This window comes from the organism of the source record quoted next, unplaced genomic scaffold (assembly GCF_019419815.1).
Source record: "Pyrus x bretschneideri cultivar Hongxiangsu unplaced genomic scaffold, Pyrus_bretschneideri_v1 Contig70, whole genome shotgun sequence".
Taxonomy (NCBI): Eukaryota; Viridiplantae; Streptophyta; class Magnoliopsida; order Rosales; family Rosaceae; genus Pyrus; species Pyrus x bretschneideri.
The window spans coordinates 1,882,165-1,903,988 of NW_025999810.1; the positions used below are offsets into that span (position 1 = coordinate 1,882,165).

Consider the following 21,824-nt stretch of genomic DNA (forward strand, 5'->3'; position numbering starts at 1 on the left):
GTAACCCTTTTGAGCTGTTTAATGCATGTTGCATTGTCTTCATAGATCGTCGTCTGGACGTCAACGACGGGGTAAAGATCGCAGGAGCTTTGAATATGGCCCACAACTGCTCTTAGCTAGAAGCATTCCCGAGTTACTTCGTGTAGGTCGAGAATTTTAGCATGGTTAGACGAAGTGGCAACTAAGGTCTGTTTAGTTGACCTCCAAGAGATTGTGGTGCCTCCAACGTTAAAGAGATAACCCGTTTGAGAACGCCCCTTGTGCGGATCAAATAAGTATCCTACATCGGTATAACCAACAAGGTAAGAATCCACTCGAGATAAGGGGTGTGACATCACTCGAGGATTCATAGGGATAGAACACGCCCATATCTATAGTACCCTCAAGGTAACGGAAGATGCCTTTAACACCAGTTCAATGTCTGCATGTTGGTGCATTACTGTATCTTGCCAAAAGATTGACAATGAAGTAGATGTTGAGTCTAGTGCATTGAGCTAAATACAATAAAGCTCCTATCACACTTAGATAAGGAACTTCAGGCTCCAAAATCTCTTCATCATCCTCTTTCAGACGAAAGGGATCTTGTTTTGCATCTTGATAAGTCACATTTTGCATACATTTATATCTTCCTTATTTGGTGTCTTTGTGATTGTTTTGGATTAAACTAGTTGCATTTTACATTATTTGGTGTTAGTGTGTAGCCAAGGGTGAATTTGGATCAATGAGAAGGCAAATAAAGTAAAAACATTCCTTTTGGTAGCTGAGCATTATTCCAAACGTGGAAAGGGTTCTTGGGAATTAATTTGAAGTCTAAATATGAGGAATCTAGGACTAATGTGGTTGCTGAAATTCAAGAGAAGATGTGATTAGGAAAGTGGTGCATTAGAGTCACATTGGGTGGTTCTAAACAAGGCAAAAACATGCAGATTTCTTATTATTCCACATGGCTTGTGCCGTGTACTTCCTAGCCTAAAACATTCAGCCATATTTCCACCAACAAACACAATCATTCTTTGCAGAAATTCACATGCATTGTGATTAAACAAACCACTCCTTGCAGCCATCATTTCAGAAATCCAACTCATCCCTTTGTCCATGCCGTGTGCCTATTTCACCTTTCCAGATTTGTGCAAACAACTTCAAGTGGTTCAATTCACCTTTGCAGAAATCCACATGCATCCTTGATTAAATAAACCATATACCTGCAGATTATGTCCATTCCTTGCATCCATCAATCCAGAAATGCATTCCTCCCATCATTCCATGTGATTGCATCTTCTCCTTGTCTAGGCCGTGCAGTTTGTTACCCTTTCCAGGCTGTCATTTCAGCTTTGCAGCCACTACACATGGATGATTCAACTAAAATAGCCAAAGGCATGCATATTTCCCTAAAGGCCGTGCATCCACCACTTCAGAAACCCATCATTCCTGCTGAATTATGCACTGCCATCTGAGTTAAATATATTCAAGATCCAATCTGAATGTTGGAGCCACATTCTTTTCTATAAAACAAGTCTCACTTCACTCTTCAAAGGGTTCCGCATATGTTCTTCTTCATTCAGTCCATTACACACACTTAAACTCTCCCATTTCACTCCATTCTATGTCCATTTCTGTCCCAAGGGCAGAAACCATTCAACCAAAGCAATCTAGTTCATCCGCACCACATTTGGAGAAGCAAAACCAAGGGACTCTTCAAGGACTTCAACATCAGTTTTGCTTCAAGGGTTCATTCTTATCAATTCTATGTTCATTCATGTTTTATATTTTTATGTCAAATCTTTTGTAGACATGAATTGTAACTAAGCTTCCTCTAGGGATTCGATGTAACCTTGCAAAGTTTGCTATGTAATTAAGTTAGAATGCTCAGTTTGTCCATTTATTTCTTGTTTCATTCTCCGATTTAATTGTGACTTAGTGTGTTGATTTTAATGCTTGATCATCATTTGAATTAACCACAAGTTGTGTAGCCAAGATTAGAACACACATCATGCATAATCTTGGTAGATATGTGAATGAATGAAGGGATTGTTTAGCACACATCCTGCCGAGTTAATCCCTTTAGTTTTATGAAAGTTTCTTGTGCATTACATACTCTTGATTATAAACCAAAGTTGCACATCACAATTAGGTTCATGATTAGAGACATTTGATCAAATCCACACATCATATGGTTGATCATGTCCAAGTGAAACAAACTCAAGAAATAGGTAGATGAATGAGTACAAACTAACTTAACAAACATGGACTTAGTTGAGCAATGGTGAAATCGAATCCCTAGTTTCATTTCCATTGATACTATCCCATTATATTAGTTATTGATTCATTGATTTGTGTTTACTTCATTTTCTTATGCTTTCAAGTTACAACAACAAATATGCCTAGTTTGACTAGTTTGATTCATATTCCAAATCTGCCTATTTAGACTAGTTTGATTCATTTCATAGAGTTCTTGCAAAACAAGTAATTACATAGGTCCAATTAGTCCCTGTGGATTCGACACCCTTGCTTGTGCCATTATACTAAATATATTCAAGCATTAGGAAGGAAATATACATCAACAAAAATGGCGCCGTTGCCGAGGACTGATTTCAGTCCCTTGTAATTGCTTGTTTGCTATTTTGATTAGTGTCGAAGTTCATAACTTGTCGAATTGATAACTGGAAGTTGATTTAAGTTGCATATATTTCATGTGTGGAAAAGAATCCCTTAGCCATTCCATTATCCATTGGTTTACATCAATTTGCTTTACAATCTGTTTTCTTTCCAATCTGTCCATTTAATTGAATTTCGTCCAAATACAAATTCCCCCCATATTTTGTTAAGTCTTAGGCATAGAATCTGTCTTATCTTGTGTTTTGAAGCATTTTGAGTCAAGTCCAAACTTAATTTTCGTCCAAAGTTGAGTTTAGTGTCAAAACTGCCCAGTTTGTGTTTTTAGGCAGTTTTGAGAGTTTTTAGCTTGTTTTGAGTCTTGTGAATCTGTTTTGAGTCCCTTGAGTCTTTTCAAACGTTTTTAAGTTTATTTTTGTTCTTTTCATTGTTGTTTGCTTCTTGATTTTCATTCACACTTGTGTTATTTTATTTCAGGTAGTATATGTCAAATAGACTTGTTGAGTTAGGCCAAAGAATTGAAAGGTTAAAGGGCCACACTTTGGACAACTTTGTGCCATCAAGTTCATCCTTTATCCGTGAGGAAGAGGAAAGGATTTCACCTAGTTCAACAAGTAAAGGATCTGAGCAATTCAATTGGGAAAGAGAGGAAGAGATGGCGGGCAACCGAGATGAACTTAGAGCTTTGGAGGACTTTGCTCAACCAATCATACCAAATTCACCTTCATGCATCTTGCTGCCCACAGAAGCTAGAAACTATGATCTCAAATCTTCACATTTCCATATGTTTCCCTCATTTTATGGCTTACCTAATGAAGACCCTTTAGCTCATATTAAGGAGTTTTACAATGTTGTGAGTGGTTTACCTTTGCAGGGAGTAAGTGAAGCAAATTTGAGGATGAGAGTGTTTCCTTACACCTTGAAAGATAAGGCCAAGAGTTGGTTGATGACTCTAACACCAGGTTCCCTCACCACATGGGATGCCGTGGCTAAGAAGTTCTTGGAGAAGTTCTTTTCCACTCAAAAGACAGCCACATTAAGGGGACAAATCTTCAACTTCAAACAAGATGATGGAGAACCTTTCAATGAGTGTTGGGAGCGTTTTAAGGGCCTCTTGTTGCAATGTCCACACCATGGGTTACCTTTTCACTTACAAATGCAAATTTTCTATGATGGACTAACCCAAAATTGTCAATCAACTGTTGATAATGCAGCAGGTGGAGCATTGAAGAAAAAGAATGCTCAAGAGTCATACAACATTTATGAGATGTTGGGGTCTAATGCTCAACACAAAGATTTAAGGGGTAAGAAAGTTGGAGTCTATGAAACAAGTTCTAACCATGAGCTTTTGTTGCAGGTAGCTAACCTAGAAAGGAAGCTTGAATCCGTGCTCAACATGGTGCCAAAAGCTAATGAAGTGTGTGCCATTTGCAACATACCAAGCCATCCTACTCACCAATGTCCATCTAGGGAGGCTTACCCCGAGTATGTTCAAGAACAAGTGAACCTCATGAATTCTTACAACCAAAGGCCAAGGAATGATGTGTATTCCAATACATATAACTCAAGCTGGAGAGATCATCCCAACCTTTCATGGAAGAACAACAATCAATTCCAAAACTTCCAACCAAAACATGCCCCTACCCTTGAGGACACGGTTAAATTGTTAGCCCAAAACACCTTGCAATTCCAACATTCCACCAATAGCACTCTCCAACAACATTCAGCAGCTCTAACCAAAATGGAGACACAATTGGGGCAGATTGCAGATGCCTTGAACCAAAGAGAAGTTGGAAAGTTTCCAAGCCAACCAGTGATACTCCAAAGGAACCAAGAGCAAGCCAAAGCAATCACTACACTTAGAAGTGGTAAGGTTATTGATAATAGAGTTGGCAATGAAGTTACTGATGAATATGATCATGTGAATGCAGGTGTTACTCAAGGAGACAATGATAGACCAAATGAGGAACCAAGCCATGCTACTTCCTCATTTGAAGCACCAAATCTTCACAAGGCTGAGAAACCATACACTCCACCAATACCATTCCCTGGAAGACTTGCCAAGAGCAAGCAGGATAAGTCATTCAAGGAAATTTTTGATATACTAAGCAAAGTGAATGTTAACTTACCTTTGCTTGATGTCATTAGGAACATGCCAGCATATGGGAAGTTCTTCAAGGAGTTAAACAGCTACAAAAGGAAGTATGGACCACATGAGAAGGTAGTGGTGTCTGAGAATGTGAGTGCAGTTTTGCAAAGAAAACTTCCACCAAAGCTCAAGGATCCAGGAAGTTTCTCTATCAACATCACCATAGGGGACAAGAAAGTAGAGAAGGCAATGCTTGATTTGGGTGCTAGCATCAACTTAATGCCTTATTCAGTGTACCTTCAACTAGGTTTGGGAGATTTGAAAGCCACCACCATTTCATTACAACTTGCAGACAGATCAGTTACATATCCAAGAGGTATAGTAGAAGATATTCTGGTTCAAGTTGATAAACTAATCTTGCCTGCAGATTTTGTAGTGTTGGACATGGAAGAAGCTCCTATACATGATCGTGAGTTGCCTATATTGCTTGGGAGACCTTTCATGGCCACGGCCAAGACCATCATTGATGTGCAAAATGGACTCCTCACTATGACAGTGTTAGGAGAGACAGTTCAATTCAAAGTGTTTGAATCTCTTTCTCATCCTTCTTCATCCATTGATTGTTATGCCATTGATGTGCTTGATTCACTTGTATTCTCTAAGTTCTTGCAGGCACAATCGAATGAACCATTACAAACTGTTTTGAGTCAATCTCAAGATGAGTTTGATGAAGAAGATGCACTCATGGAAGAAGTAGCTGCCTTGGATGCATTAGCATTGTATCCTTTGAATGTGTCACCTCTTTTAGAGCCTTTAGAATCATCAATGTCACATCTAATTCCTTCCACTGTTAAGGCACCAAAACTTGAACTTAAACCACTTCCACCACATCTAAAATATGTATATCTAGCTGAATTTGAAACTCTTCCAATTATCATAGCTTCTGATCTCACCCCAAATGAAGAAGATAAACTAATTAGGGTGTTAAAAGAGTTCAAATCAGTTTTTGGTTGGTCTATTGCAGATATCAAGGGAATAAGCCCTACCATGTGCATGCATAGGATTCTTTTGGAGGAAGGGGCAATGTCAACCCGTGAACCACAAAGAAGGCTCAACCCACACATGAAGGAAGTTGCTAGGAATGAAGTGTTGAAATTGTTAGATGTGGGGATCATATATCCCATTTCTGATAGCAAATGGGTGAGTGCCATTCAAGTGGTACCTAAGAAGGTGGGAATCACAGTGATGAAGAATGAAAACAATGAGCTTGTGCCCACAAAGCCCACTGCTAGTTGGCGTGTTTGCACCGATTACAGGAAGTTGAATTCTAGCACTAGAAAAGATTACTTTCCTATGCCTTTTATAGATCAAATGCTTGAGAGATTGGCAGGTTACTCACATTATTGTTTTCTTGATGGTTACTTAGGTTACAATCAAATTGCAATCGCTCCGGAGGATCAAGAGAAAACAACCTTTACTTGCCCCTTTGGCACATTTGCATATAGGAGAATGCCTTTTGGACTTTGCAATGCTCCAGCAACATTCCAAAGATGCATGTTGGCCATCTTTTCTGACATGGTAGAAAGGTTCATTGAGGTATTTATGGATGACTTCTCAGTGTTTGGTTCCTCTTTTGATGAATGTCTTAACCATCTATCGTTAGTACTTCAAAGATGTCAGGAAACAAATTTGGTTCTCAATTGGGAAAAGTGCCAATTTATGGTGAAACAAGGAATTGTGTTGGGACATGTAATCTCTAGCAAAGGAATGGAGGTGGACAAAGCCAAAATTGACGTCATCACCAATATGGTAGCCCCCACCACTGTGAAGGGAGTAAGAAGTTTTTTGGGCCATGCGGGTTTTTATCGTCGTTTCATTAAGAACTTTTCAATGATCACTCGTCCATTATGCAATCTGTTAGCTAAAGATGTTGTATTTCATTTTGATAAGGCTTGTATGGATGCATTCAATACTTTGAAAAATGAACTAACCTCGGCCCCTATTATTATGGCACCAGATTGGTCGTTATCTTTTGAATTAATGTGTGATGCCTCTGACTATGCTGTTGGTGCAGTTTTAGGGCAAAGGGTGAACAAGCTTCCACATGTGATCTACTATGCAAGCCGGACTCTGCATGATGCTCAACTTAACTATTCCACAACTGAAAAGGAGTTGCTTGCTGTTGTTTTTGCCTTAGAAAAGTTTAGGTCATATCTTGTGGGATCTAAAGTTATCGTGTTTTCTGATCATGCAGCCCTTAGGTATTTGATGACAAAGAAGGATGCTAAACCACGCTTGATTAGATGGATACTCTTACTACAAGAGTTTGACTTGGAAATTCGAGATAAGAAAGGCAGTGATAATGTTGTAGCTGACCATTTGTCCAGGCTTAATGAAAACCATGGAGTGGAGCAACCCTTGCCCCTAAATGAATCATTTCCAGATGAACAACTTCTTGTTGTTCAAGAACAAGAGCCATGGTATGCTGATTTTGTTAATTATCTGGCTTGTGGTGTAATGAGAAATGACATTTCTTTTCAGGAAAGAAAGAAGTTCCTGGCCATGGTAAAGCACTACGTTTGGGACGAACCATATTTGTTCAAATATTGCCCTGATCAAATCATTAGGAGATGTGTCCCAGAGAGTGAGCAACAAAGCATTCTAACATTTAGCCATACATTGGCATGTGGAGGACATTTTGGTGCCAAAAAGACATCTCTAAAAGTCTTACAATCTGGTTTCTTTTGGCCCACTTTATTCAAAGATGCTTTTGACTTTTGTTCTAAGTGTGATAGGTGCCAGAAAATGGGGAACATTAGTCGAAGAAATGAAATGCCATTGAACAACATTTTGGTGGTGGAGCTCTTTGATGTTTGGGGAATAGATTTTATAGGACCATTTCCATCCTCTTTTGGCTATTTATACATATTAGTGGCAGTGGATTACGTATCCAAATGGGTTGAAGCCATTGCTACAAGAACTAATGATCATAAGGTTGTGTTGAATTTTCTTAAAGATGTGATTTTTTGTAGGTTTGGAACCCCAAGAGCTATTATTAGTGATGGTGGCAGCCATTTCTGCAACAAACCTTTTGAATCCTTGATGAAGAAGTACAACATCAACCACAAAGTGGCAACCCCATACCATCCTCAAACCTCAGGCCAAGTGGAGATTAGCAACAGGGAAATCAAGAACATTCTGATGAAGACTGTGAGTCCTACAAGGAAGGATTAGTCATTGAGGTTGAATGATGCACTATGGGCATATAGAACAGCATACAAGACCCCCATTGGCATGAGTCCTTATCGCCTTGTGTTTGGGAAAGCTTGTCATTTGCCAATGGAGCTTGAACACCGTGCATATTGGGCCATCAAGAAGTTCAACTTTGATTACAAGGATGCTGGAATAGCAAGGAAGCTCCAACTTAATGAGTTGGAAGAGCTTAGAAATGAGGCATATGAGAATGCCAAAATCTACAAGGAACGGACTAAGCTCTATCATGACAAAGCCATCCTAAGGAAGAAGTTTCACCAAGGTATGAAAGTACTTTTGTATGACTCACGTTTGAGACTTTTTCCAGGAAAACTGAAGTCTAGGTGGGTGGGACCATTCAAAGTACTGCAAACATTTCCCCATGGAGCTGTGGAGATAGAGAACATGAAGAATGGCACCTCTTTTAAAGTCAATGGGCAGCGATTGAAACCATATTTGGAGAAAGTAGAGGAGGAGCCAGTGTATCAAGTTGTAGATTTTCTTGAGTTTACAACACCATGAACAAACTACCATGTCTTGCCTAGACATTAAATAAAGCGCTTGCTAGGAGGCAACCTAGTGTGGTTTGTGTTCTTTCCTTATTTTGTGTTTATGTTATTTCCATTCCATATTCTTTGCCTATGACTTTGCATACAATTTTAAGCATCGAGGACAATGCTTAGGTTAGGTTTGGGGGTGTGGGATGGAAAGTTTGTGTGTTGTGTTGTTTTATGTGTTTGTTTTAGTTAAGTGTGTTTTGCTTTTATTTTGTTCAATTTGTGTGGGTTTGTTTTAGTTAAGTGTGCTTTGCTTACTAATATGAATATATATGAGGGTTATGTTTGAAAATAAACGATTGGGTTGCTGTGAAAAAGTGTTGCATCTTGTTGTCATGTATAAAGCTTTAACTCTTGGAATTATGATGATAGAGGTACCATACTTAAATTCTGGAAGAAGAATAGTGGAGACTACCCTAGTGAGTTATTTTGAGCCTAATTGCTTCTTTGAGAGGGTTTAAAGTGTTTCTACTCCTATCTTTTTCTTTCAATTTCACTCTAAATGATCTCATTACTTCTATTTTGTTTGGATACTAAGAATCATTCTCCTTTGCAGATACCATATGTTTAGTGTCATTCATGAATGAACTCAATGAGATGATGTTAGGCTATGCATGTTTAACTACTAAAAGGCTTAAATCCTACCCATTTGTGTGCTCCATTCACCCTTGTTGCAGCCAAACACTTTAGCCTAATTCTTTCATCACCCACACCATAATCTACCCATGCTAGCCCATTACAAGCCATACCTTATAGTTTGGGGAAATACCAATGTGATGAAGACTAAGGGCAGATTGAGTTATAAAGCAAGATTGTGGCGTGTACCGAGGGCACCTATGTTGAAAATGTTTCTAAAAAAAAAAAAAAAAAAAGAAAAGAAAAAAAAAGAGGATCAAAGTGGATACAAATTCCAAATCGCCTAATTATAAAGCATAGGGCCTGGACGCCAAAAACAAAAGAAGACAAATGCCAGTGAAGAGCCTCAGAGACACCTTGGTATGCCCCAAACTCTAGCATTTCATATCAAGTCTTTCATAACCTATACCCTAAGCCTTGCATTACAACCTTGAGAAAGACCTAGCTGATCATTGAGGATGTATTCATGGGTGATGGTAAGTGTGTGTGTTATCTATATTCTTAGCATTTGATTCATTTCATGAGATCTACTCAGAAACTGTGCTTCCATTTCAAATTTCATATGTGAGAATTTTGATTTCCTTTACATAATTTCACTCATATATGTTGTTGAGAGACTAAACCTTAAGATCTGAGTGAAAACTTGAGTGGAAGCTGTGAGGAGTAGAGTTGAGGCGAATTCTATCTTAAGCATTTGGGTATGGTGACCTTGAAGTTGTAAGACATGGAGAAATATATTTATACATTACAATTGATACGATTCTTTGAAGTGGCAAACTTTTGAGTTGAATGAATGACAAAATCTTCATTGGTTCTTATTAGTTTGTTTAAAGCATGTATTAACCAAATTGTTTGCAGTGTTTGTAGATGTTTGTGGGTGTCATCACTGTAAACCCTCAGGAGACACAACTCCTCCAACTAGGGACACCTAGGGGTTCAAAGGCTTGTTGCACATGCTCAGTGCAATCGTTTATCCAGCGAAAGTGGTTTAGTTAGATGTTTGTGTTTCGTGTGTTTTAGTTTTAAGTTTGCTCGAGGACTAGCAAAAACCAGGTTTGGGGGTATTTGATAAGTCACATTTTGCATACATTTATATCTTCCTTATTTGGTGTCTTTGTGATTGTTTTGGATTAAACTAGTTGCATTTTACATTATTTGGTGTTAGTGTGTAGCCAAGGGTGAATTTGGATCAATGAGAAGGCAAATAAAGTAAAAACATTCCTTTTGGTAGCTGAGCATTATTCCAAACGTGGAAAGGGTTCTTGGGAATTAATTTGAAGTCCAAATATGAGGAATCTAGGACTAATGTGGCTGCTGAAATTCAAGAGAAGATGTGATTAGGAAAGTGGTGCATTAGAGTCACATTGGGTGGTTCTAAACAAGGCAAAAACATGCAGATTTCTTATTATTCCACATGGCTTGTGCCGTGTACTTCCTAGCCTAAAACATTCAGCCATATTTCCACCAACAAACACAATCATTCTTTGCAGAAATTCACATGCATTGTGATTAAACAAACCACTCCTTGCAGCCATCATTTCAGAAATCCAACTCATCCCTTTGTCCATGCCGTGTGCCTATTTCACCTTTCCAGATTTGTGCAAACAACTTCAAGTGGTTCAATTCACCTTTGCAGAAATCCACATGCATCCTTGATTAAATAAACCATATACCTGCAGATCATGTCCATTCCTTGCATCCATCAATCCAGAAATGCATTCCTCCCATCATTCCATGTGATTGCATCTTCTCCTTGTCTAGGCCGTGCAGTTTGTTACCCTTTCCAGGCTGTCATTTCAGCTTTGCAGCCACTACACATGGATGATTCAACTAAAATAGCCAAAGGCATGCATATTTCCTTAAAGGCCGTGCATCCACCACTTCAGAAACCCATCATTCCTGCTGAATTATGCACTGCCATCTGAGTTAAATATATTCAAGATCCAATCTGAATGTTGGAGCCACATTCTTTTCTATAAAACAAGTCTCACTTCACTCTTCAAGGGGTTCCGCATATGTTCTTCTTCATTCAGTCCATTAAACACACTTAAACTCTCCCATTTCACTACATTCTATGTCCATTTCTGTCCCAAGGGCAGAAACCATTCAACCAAACCAATCTAGTTCATCTGCACCACATTTGGAGAAGCAACACCAAGGGACTCTTCAAGGACTTCAACATCAGTTTTGCTTCAAGGGTTCATTCTTATCAATTCTATGTTCATTCATGTTTTATATTTTTATGTCAAATCTTTTGTAGACATGAATTGTAACTAAGCTTCCTCTAGGGATTCGATGTAACCTTGCAAAGTTTGCTATGTAATTAAGTTAGAATGCTCAGTTTGTCCATTTATTTCTTGTTTCATTCTCCGATTTAATTGTGACTTAGTGTGTTGATTTTAATGCTTGATCATCATTTGAATTAACCACAAGTTGTGTAGCCAAGATTAGAACACACATCATGAATAATCTTGGTAGATATGTGAATGAATGAAGGGATTGTTTAGCACACATCCTGCCGAGTTAATCCCTTTAGTTTTATGAAAGTTTCTTGTGCATTACATACTCTTGATTATAAACCAAAGTTGCACATCACAATTAGGTTCATGATTAGAGACATTTGATCAAATCCACACATCATATGGTTGATCATGTCCAAGTGAAACAAACTCAAGAAATAGGTAGATGAATGAGTACAAACTAACTTAACAAACATGGACTTAGTTGAGCAATGGTGAAATCGAATCCCTAGTTTCATTTCCATTGATACTATCCCATTATATTAGTTATTGATTCATTGATTTGTGTTTACTTCATTTTCTTATGCTTTCAAGTTACAACAACAAATATGCCTAGTTTGACTAGTTTGATTCATATTCCAAATCTGCCTATTTAGACTAGTTTGATTCATTTCATAGAGTTCTTGCAAAACAAGTAATTACATAGGTCCAATTAGTCCCTGTGGATTCGACACCCTTGCTTGTGCCATTATACTAAATATATTCAAGCATTAGGAAGGAAATATACATCAACACATCTAACGATCGAACTACCATAAGAGTACTCGAAGGCTTCACTTTATCTTTATTAAAGTAGCACAACACCTTCTGGGTGTAGTTCGATTGATGTACTAAGATTTGATCTGAACGGTGCTTTATCTTGAGACCGAGACAGTATCGAGTCTTTCCTAAATCTTTCATCTCAAATTCTGACTTCAGGTGCATGGTAGTTCTCTGGAGCTTTTCAGGAGTTCCGATGAGATTCATGTCGTCGACGTAAACTGCAACAATCGCAAAATCGAAACGTGACTTCTTAATGAACACACAAGGGCATTGTTCATTGTTCACATATCCCTGACTAGTCAAATACTTCTAAACATGAAAATTCTGTAAAGAATAAAACAAGAACACATGTACAAAGTAGATTTGTATTGATTTGAATTTGTAGGTTGCAATCTCTGTTTACAATTTTTCCTTTGATTTAGTCTTCAAATTTGATGTAGATGTATAGGTTGTTGATCCAAGGGTTGTGGTGACTTGATCTCGGATGAAAGATTGAATGATTGCTTTGAGTTTTGAGCTTGAAACAATGCGTGGATAGTCTTCACCTCAAAGTTGTGGCAAAGGTAGTGTTGATGTAGGATTTCATTGATTCAAGGGTCTTGGCGACTTGATCTTGAATCGAATGTCATTACAAGTTTTGAAGGAATCGGCACAAGTGCTTGTTGATTCTTCAAGGAAATGCTTCGGCTTTGATTGAAAGAAAGCTTTGGCTTTGGTTGTGGCTTCTTTAAAGAGAGCTTTGGTAGCGTATTAGTCTTCAAAGATTTGGTGTAGAGGTTCCTCTAGATGTAGAATTGTCGACCCTTTGATGTAGAATTTGTCGACCTTTGTGCTTGTCTTGGGACCTTGTATTTATAGACTTCTCAAAGCTTGCCTTTGGATGGATTTGGCTTTGATTTGTGTTTTGATTCGTCCATGGGAGAATTTAGGCATGTTTTATGTCTTAATTTCAACCACTTTCCCTTGCTTGGCCGAAATTTATAGGGCTTTCTTGCCTATTTTGCGAGCAATCTTTAATTCTTGCTTGTTTTGTGAAGATATTTTAGCTTTCTTTCCGGTTTTGGGAGCAACTTGGACCCCTTGCCGATTTTAAGAGGCATTTTCTCCCTTTTGCCGACTTTTGGGAAGGTTTTGTACTTCCTTTGCTCGATTTGTGCCACATGTCATTGATGACCTGTCCATTTGTGATGAGTCATATGCCACGTGGAGCTTTGTGATGCAGCTTTTGTATGCAACGAAATTTACATGTCTACAATACTCACTTAGACAGTTATACCACATTCTTTCGGATTGCTTCAAACCGTAGAGTGAACGCCTCATCCGAATTGAGAGTGTGTTTCGGGGTTTGTAAATATTTGATCTAGTCAATGTAAATCCTTTGGAAACTTTCATATAAATTTCCGTATCAAGATCCCCATAGAGATACGCAGTTACTACGTTCATCAGCTGCATACTCAGTTTTTCGGAAGCTACCAAGCTGATAAGGTACCAAAAAGTAATCACATCCATGGTGAATAAGTTTCGTCATAGTCAATCCCAGGGCATTGTGAGAAGCCTTGTGTAACAAGACGAGCTTTGTAACGCACAATTTTTTTCTTCTCATTATGCTTCCGAACGAAATCCACTCGTAGCCAATGGGCTTCACATGTGGAGGCGTAGGAGTTACAAGTCCAAACACCTTAAGTTTCACAAGTGAATCAAGTTTGACTTGGATTGCTTGTTTCCAGTTTGACCAATCAATTCTACGTCGACATTCATCAATAGAATGGGGTTCAATGTCATCGCTCAACATGATCTCAGTAGCTACTGCATATGCTAATGCATCATCGACGATCATCTCATTTCTACACCAAACATCATCCAAGTTAGCATAATGGACAGAAATTTCATGATTCAAGGGAGGTGAATTCGTCTCTTCAAGGACGCTTCCATAATCTAGAATTTCCTTAAAAGTTGGATAGAATAAGTATGAAATAGTTGGATTCACGATAGGCTTTTTCGGGGCCTGTGTCATATGTTTCCTCTTCCAGGGGTGTGAATACTTTGAACCAAGTGGTTTGCCATACTTATGTGTAACGGCAGAAGTTTGGCTAGCTGTTAATGTATGTGGATTGACCAAAGTGACGTCCCAGGCCTCTAGGAGGGAAGTCCATCGTACATTGGTACATCCATCTTTGCAGGCACATTTGCAGTTGGAATATGAGATCTTGTCACTCGCACTAGAGTGATGAAAGCATCTGGCATGCTTTGAGCTACGCTTTAGTCTCAGACTGAGTGGTACGGGGATCTCAATGAGACAAAGTGGGAGTCATCCATGATAATTCACGTCGTTCTTATCTCCCTTTAACAATGGGAAGACTGTCTCATAGAAGTGACAATCTGTGAAACGAGCAGTAAACAGATCACCTGTCAAAGGTTCTAAGTAATGAATGATTGAATAGATTCCCATCCTTGTGGTGATCAAAACAATCAGCCAAAGCGACCCAGAGTGCTTGTGGATCCTCCTAAGCAAGGTACTCGATTTGCAGTGCATCATGAATGTGTCTTCAGATGAAGATCATGGCCGTGGCTTTCTCAGCTTCGCCAACCAAGTTGTCCACCTCATCTTCAATGGCGGGACATAAATTCTTTGCGGTGAGGTGGAGCTTCACATCTTAGACCCACTTGAGGTAGTTCCTTCTAAAGACCTTGATAGGAGCATATTTAGGTGACTTGGTTGGCTTGTTCTTGTGCATTTACGTTGTTATTTCTTAGTTCTTTAAGTCTTTTAAGTCATTTTCGTATGTTTTCAGGTTCTAAGGGCTAAATGAGCAAAGAAGTGCATTTTGGAGCCTTTTGGAGCACTTTTGGGCTAAAGATAGATAACTTATGCTTGGAGCCAAAGTATTGGACGAAATTGAAGATCAAGTGAGCCTAGAATCGAAGAAAGAAGGAGGAATCAAGAATTGGAAACCAGTTTCCATTATGGGGAGTTTCTATTCTTGAAAGGTTTCTAATTGTGCAAGTTTCCAAATAATGTTGGTTGCCTAAATCACATGTTCTAGAAGCCCTAGACATGTCCTAAATTGTGCCGCACCTTACCTTCCTTTTCTCTCCCAAAATCTGCAAGATTATGTCACAATCCCTTTCTTAAAAGTCTTAGCCGCACCTATATATTCCCTTTCACTCAAAATCTGCAAGTTTTGCACTTTCCCCTTCTTTTCCCCCTTTTGCCGCAAGACTTAGCCTTTTCCCCTAATTCCTGATTTCAATTACCTATTCTAAAGGGATTTAACTTAATTCCTGATTCTTAGAATTGATTTGGGGAATTAAACACTTACTTATTTCCTATGCAAGCCTTGCCGTGCAAGGGAGAGGGTTCTTTCCTATTTCTAGAGCCTTTGACTTAATTTCTGATTACCTAAATAACCTAGGGTTTTAATTCCTGAAATCATATAAATAAACATCCTTGTTGCAGCCACAAAACTCTCCATTCATTCACCATTCACGCCAGAAATTCATCCTATCCCTCTAACACATCCATACTTCACCATTCTCCATATTTTCTGCCCAAAATCAAGCCTTGCTGTCCCCTACATCCATCCCAACCCTAAATCCATCATCCCACATCATCCATAACCCCCTAAACTTACCTTAACCCTTGTTCCGCAGCAATTAGGAGAGGAAGGAGACCTTGAACGGTTCATGCTTGCAGATTGGAGCGTTCTTAGGTGTACTTCGTTCTTGTTTTTGATGTTTACTTTGTTATTACTTTCTGATTTTGCTGTAATCATGAGTGGCTAAACCCCTAATTAGTCAGGGGAAAGTTTGAAGCCATGAACATGTTTGAGATATGAATTGATTTCTTCCAATTGTGGTTTGTTAAGTTGTGATTGCAATTCAATTATCTGTTTTATTCAAAACTTGTTCTTGTATGTTGATTAAGGATGCATACTTAGTTTTCATGCATGAACTTGATGCTAGTTTATAAACGAGTTTCACCTAATCGTCACAAGTTTATAAACATGAGTAGTGAAGGTTGCTAGTCACAACCACGTTAATTGAATTCTTGGCAAGAGTATCATGCATTCATAGTTACAATTGCCTCGTCAACACTTATGATTTTCATAGAGCATAATGATCTCTCATTGTATCTCTTCTATGCATTCATGTTGAGGACCGTTGGAGAATAATTTGAATTGTCGCATGCATCATCCAATTCAATGACATAAGGAAAATTTGAGGGTTAATTAGTGCATCACGGTTAACTTGGGGTGTTGAGCATCATAGTTAGTGAAAAGCAATTGGAGAATCGATTCATATACAAATGTGTCATGTGTGGAGAATGGACCTCTAACTAATCCATCCATCATCTTGTTTTCAAGGAATTCGTTCTACAATCTGTCTAGTTTTATAACTTGTTTTGTTATTTCAATTTTCGTCAAATCAAAACCCCCCTTTACTTTCTTGTTCTATAGTGTTTAGAATCTGTTTAATTTGTGTTTTAAAGTGTTTTGAATCAACCTATAGTCCAAAATTGTGTTTAAGGTCAGAAACTGCCTAGTTAGTGTTTTTAGGCAGTTTTGAGTCTTTTGAACCTGTTTTGAGTCCTTTGAGTCTTTGTGAACGTTTTTCAACTTTGTTTTTATGTTTTTGAGTCAGTTTAGAGGTTTTAGCAAGCCCTCCTAATCCCCGGTCTAGAACGATCCTTACTTGCATCCTTACTACAATTTGACAACAAGAGGGTTAATTTGTGTGCTTAACTATTTTCGCATCAGACCTCTAAAGTGGTGAAGTCCAATTTGTTCAAATTCGACATGGTCTTATCACAAAATAAATGGACAAGATGTGATTAGTGTAATGGAGAAAAAGCAATCCATTCACATAGAAGTAGAACATTCAAGTTCTAATAGACATGTATTGGTTTAAATTTACATGAAAAAGTTTCGGGTTTTCATGGGTGATGTTTTTAAGGAAAACTTAAGGTTTTCAAACAAGGCACGTTTCTAAATGAACTTCAGGTTCATATGTTTCTGTAGACAAACACAAATATATATATATATATATATATAAAGAAATATGCAACAAGAAAATATGCAAATAGATATTCAATATCTTTTATTATAATTGAATTAGTTATTTGGATTTCGGACCAACATTGATGTGTGGGTGAAAAATTATCAAACCCAAATTGTCCAAAAAAAATAAAAATAAATTCGGGGCCCAAAAACATGGGCCAAAGCCTATGGGTGGGCTGAGAATGTTTAAACAGTGTGGCCCAGGACCAAAATTTGGGCTAGGGTAAATAGATATGGGTTGTAGGCCCAATATATTGAAGGCCCAGATGGGCATGGATTCGATGTGATGCAGTGCAGTGCACCAATTCTCCAGCAGCGAGCTGGGATCGTGTACAACATTGTGCACAGGGACACCAAAGCCCAATTGGGCTAGTGTCGTTCGTGGGTTGAGGGTCCAGTTTAGCCAAATGGGCTGTTTGGATTTGGGTTGTGGCAACAAAGACAACTAGCAGCCCAAAAAAAAAAGGTGTTGTGCGATGCAGGCCTAAGGGTCCGAGGCTCACTAGGGTTCAGATCGAGAAATCCAGAACACCCTAGCGGCGCTGGGTGTGGGATTCGAACTGGAAAAAATCTCCAGCGTCGCTTCAGGCGACTTCCCTCGGTCGGTCACAGCACAGCAAAGCAAGGGGGTTTAATTAGAACCCTAGTTTTGGACGAAAGCCTAAGTTTCGACGTTGGGGGGGTTTGAGCAACTGTGAGGATTCGAATAATCCTTCGAAAATTCATTGATGGTTATCGAATTTTTCGAGAAACCAATCATCTTTAACGATGGTTAGGTCCCAAAAACACTACTGCGGGTTGTGATGTCCAAGAGAGACGGTGGTGAGGCCGTGGCCAATTACAGGCGGCAGTTGATTTTGTGGGTTCGATGCCAAAACAACGTTGTCATCTCAGATGGAGCATTGGGGGTTTTGCTCCAGTTCATCGCAGCTCAAGAAGGCTTGCGTGAGCTCGAGTTTTGAATTTAGCAAACCCTAAATTTTTTTTGTATTTTTTCAATTTTCAAATTCATTCAATGCATATTCAATTAAATAATTCAATGCATGGACATATATTTGATGCAATTCATGGCAATATCAATTCACATAATTCAACAATTATGTATATAATGCATACACAATTTATGTAGAATCTAAAATTCGAAAAACGTAAAGTTGGATCCTGCATTATGGTGAATGTTCATGCTATCAGGACTGCAAAAAAACATCGCGATAAAAAACCGTTGTTTTGAAATAACTTGATTGCGTGATGATATTGGTGAATTGGTTTGATGCAGAAAACTTCCACGTCAGATTCCTAAGCGCAGCGGTAGAAGGGTGCTTATAATGTGTTGTGGCCTATATTTAACTAACAGGGAAAAAGAGGGCCAACGGCACATAGAGAATATAGGGAGAGATGTGTTTGTAAGGTTTTGTAGAGGATGTGTTATTCCCCCTACACAGTGCCTTTAGTTATAGTAATAAGGGAGAGAAGAAATCATTCTCCTCTAAGGAATACCAGTCCTAATAGGAAGGAATAACTAGAATCAAATATAATCTAAAATTTACACAATCACACTTAAATAAGAAGTTTATAACAATAATCATCCATTTTTTTATTATTTATTTTTAAAAATTAACTGGTACAAAGAATTGAATCAATTATGTCAACCATCTAACCATAATTGGTTCAAATAATTGAATCAATTATGTCAAGCATCGAACTATAATTGGTCCAAAGAATTGAATCAAATAAATGGTTTGTAGAACACTACCCTGTCAAGGGAACGGATGCTTTTCTTCCGATTGTGCCATGTAGACATCTTGACTAATTTGATTCCGCCATGATTCTAAGCATCCCTCCCAGGGAGACAGTATCCGGTTGATATAACAATACACAAAGGCGCCTACATGAGTATTTTTGTGACTATTTAAGCGCGCGGCTGCGGCTGCTGCTGCTATTTTTTCCCTATCAATAAAATAATTACAACCAAAATACAGTTATGGATAAATTTGGTCTTTGGAATGCATACCAATTACCAAGTTCAAAGTGGATTTAACGAGACATTAGCCTACCAACCATAGGATATAGTGAATACATTTATCCTATGCAATCGTATAAAAAACCATACTACCACACTCTAATGCAGTATCAAACTGATGATACAGTTTTCAGGAAATAAACATTAAGAAACTAAAAATTAAACCATATAGGGCTCTGAATAACCTTTCTTCATCTAAAATTGACTCATTCATCCCCGAGATCCGTTCTGCACAATCAAAGAAGAGATGATGAGGAGTCAACCATGATTAATCTTCCTTCAGTTTCAACCATCAACAATCACAAGTCAGTGAGATAGTATCCTTTAAGTAAAGATCGACACAACCAACAATATTCACTTAAACATTGCCGTAAATTAATTAATTAGTCTAGACATGCATCGTCTTCTAGATAAACATGTGCTACTTGCATAGCCACCGTCACCATAATGCCAGTTAGTCTTCGCCCGTAAATTGCAACTTCAAACATCAAGAAAATTTAGCCAGACACAACGCAAGTGATTCAAAATACTCTTTAACTCAAATGAATCTAATGCAAATGACACTGCCTACTTTATGACAATATATGATTATTATATTATCTTGTGAAATAGTGATGCAAACCACAATCTCCAAATAACACCAGGAAATCATATAGAAATTGGCATACCTTGCCACAATATGACAAGCGTCGAAGTCCCCATAGTTCAAAGTCAAAATCCACAATAGGGTTCTTGAATCCCAAAATTGTCGTACTGTTTCAACCTAATCTATAAATTAAAGTGGTAATGTCCATCAGACATTCAAGGGGCAAAAACACTCCTACTTCAATACGCTATAAGTAATACACATTGCTTGTGTCAATTTGCCTATTGGGTAAAATTGATGCTGCGAAGTCACAACTTTTCTAGTTGTAAGTTATGCAGTGTATGTATTATCTTACTGCTTCTAAAAGAACCCTATTCAGGCATCAAATCGAAACAAAGTAACTTTTATTGTTCATACATCCAGCTTTCACCTAAGGCACATTGTTGACTCTTTCGATCACTAACTTACCATGCTATAAGTCTCTCCCAATACAGTTTTTGTATAACTAGATAATCCCAAATTCACATGACACTTATAGCATTTTAGAGTAGTGATCCGTGGCGTCATGTTAAAACAACCAAAAAGAGCAGATTATACGAGAAAAATATTCCTCTTTGTCGGGCTCAACCATCATCTCAAAGAAACAGCAAATACATCATTATAACCACTCATCCCTCCCGATTTTCTTCGTACTTAGTTTCAAATATGATATCAAATTATCAATGTATGCAATAGCTTCTAACCTATTTCAAACAACACCAACGAGCAACGATCAAATTTATCCCAGAACAACAACAATACAATCAGTCAAACAATTATTCAATTCATAAATTTCTAAATATTAACAACACACAGAGAATACCCTCCTCCTACTATGCCCTTAAAATTGCATACGTTGAAAACCCACCAAAAAAAAAAAAAAAAAAAAAAAAAAAAAAAAAAAAAAAAAAACAAAAAAATCATACAAAACAAACAAACAAACGCAGAAAATAAAAAGAGTGATATGGACTCGAAAATTACTTCACAGAACGAGATGGGCATTAAAATTCAAGTCTGAGCTCGTCCTTTTCACCAGAGAGGAGGTGAAGAACATATGGTGTGGCTCGGATCGCGACGACCCATGCTCCGAACATGGCGACATCGCTCCGCAGCTGCTTCAGAGCCTCTGCCTTGTCAGGCTTCTGCATAAACATGGGAAACATTTTGTTTTCTCTGATTCGGCTTCACTTTCCTGCAAATTGATAAGCCGAACGCAACCTGACGCTTAAAACCCTAAAACCCTAGTTTGTTGCTCTGCGATTCTGTAATTTCGGGGTTAGACAGCTTCGGAGGAAGAAATATGGGCTTCTCAAAATGGCCCTTGAAATAGAAAATTTATTAATTTGGTTTTCAAAGTGTGATTTTTGCAAACGCGATTTCTAAGGTGCGGACAACATTTTGCAGATCGTGTGTGCGGATGGAATGTGGTCTATTGAATGAAAATTGAACGAATGAAAATAAACCCATCAGAATGAGCTTAGGATGAAACGGGGTCATAAATGATTTGTTACTTAATTAAAATGGTACCCGACATAAATTCAAAATTTTTTGGGATTTAAATTTTGTAGGGGGACAAGACTTATTTAAGACAGAAAGTGTGTGATTAGCATGAATTCAAAATTTCTTGGGATTTAAATTGTAATTCCCGACATCAACACTTTCCGTCTTAAGTAAGTCTTGTCCTGCTACAAAGACATTCCCTCCCTTGCGTTTGCTTAAACATCATTGTCGTCGAAAACATCCTTGCCATTTGAAAACTTGCTTGTTGTTCCAAACCCAATTATAATTGGTCTGTGCTTGTGTTGTCCGACCTTACATAAATTTCAGATAGCAGTGAAGAAAATCAGGGGACTTTGGTTAGAGGTTGTGCAGTGGGTTACAAAGAAAGGACGTGCTTTTCGATTCATTCGAGC

General features: G+C 38.2%; 1 protein-coding gene and 1 pseudogene across 1 annotated transcript; both read right to left on the reverse strand.

The window, feature by feature from the left end:
- Positions 1 to 3,642: 3,642 nt before the first annotated feature.
- Positions 3,643 to 3,753, reverse strand: LOC125472664 (annotated as a pseudogene).
- Positions 3,754 to 19,228: 15,475 nt separating this feature from the next.
- On the reverse strand, positions 19,229 to 21,383 carry LOC103937587 (mitochondrial import receptor subunit TOM6 homolog). Its single transcript, XM_048574328.1, has 2 exons — positions 20,893 to 21,383; positions 19,229 to 19,514 (listed from the first exon to the last, which is right to left on the reverse strand). The coding sequence occupies exon 1, from the start codon at positions 21,072 to 21,074 to the stop codon at positions 20,913 to 20,915; it is 162 nt and encodes a 53-aa protein (XP_048430285.1). The 5' UTR covers positions 21,075 to 21,383; the 3' UTR covers positions 19,229 to 19,514; positions 20,893 to 20,912.
- Between the last annotated feature and the right edge of the window lie 441 nt (positions 21,384 to 21,824).

Excerpts from the sequence above, each read along its gene's own strand:
- LOC103937587 (XM_048574328.1), bottom strand. The coding sequence starts at position 21,074 with ATGTTTCCCATGTTTATGCAGAAGCCTGACAAGGCAGAGGCTCTGAAG.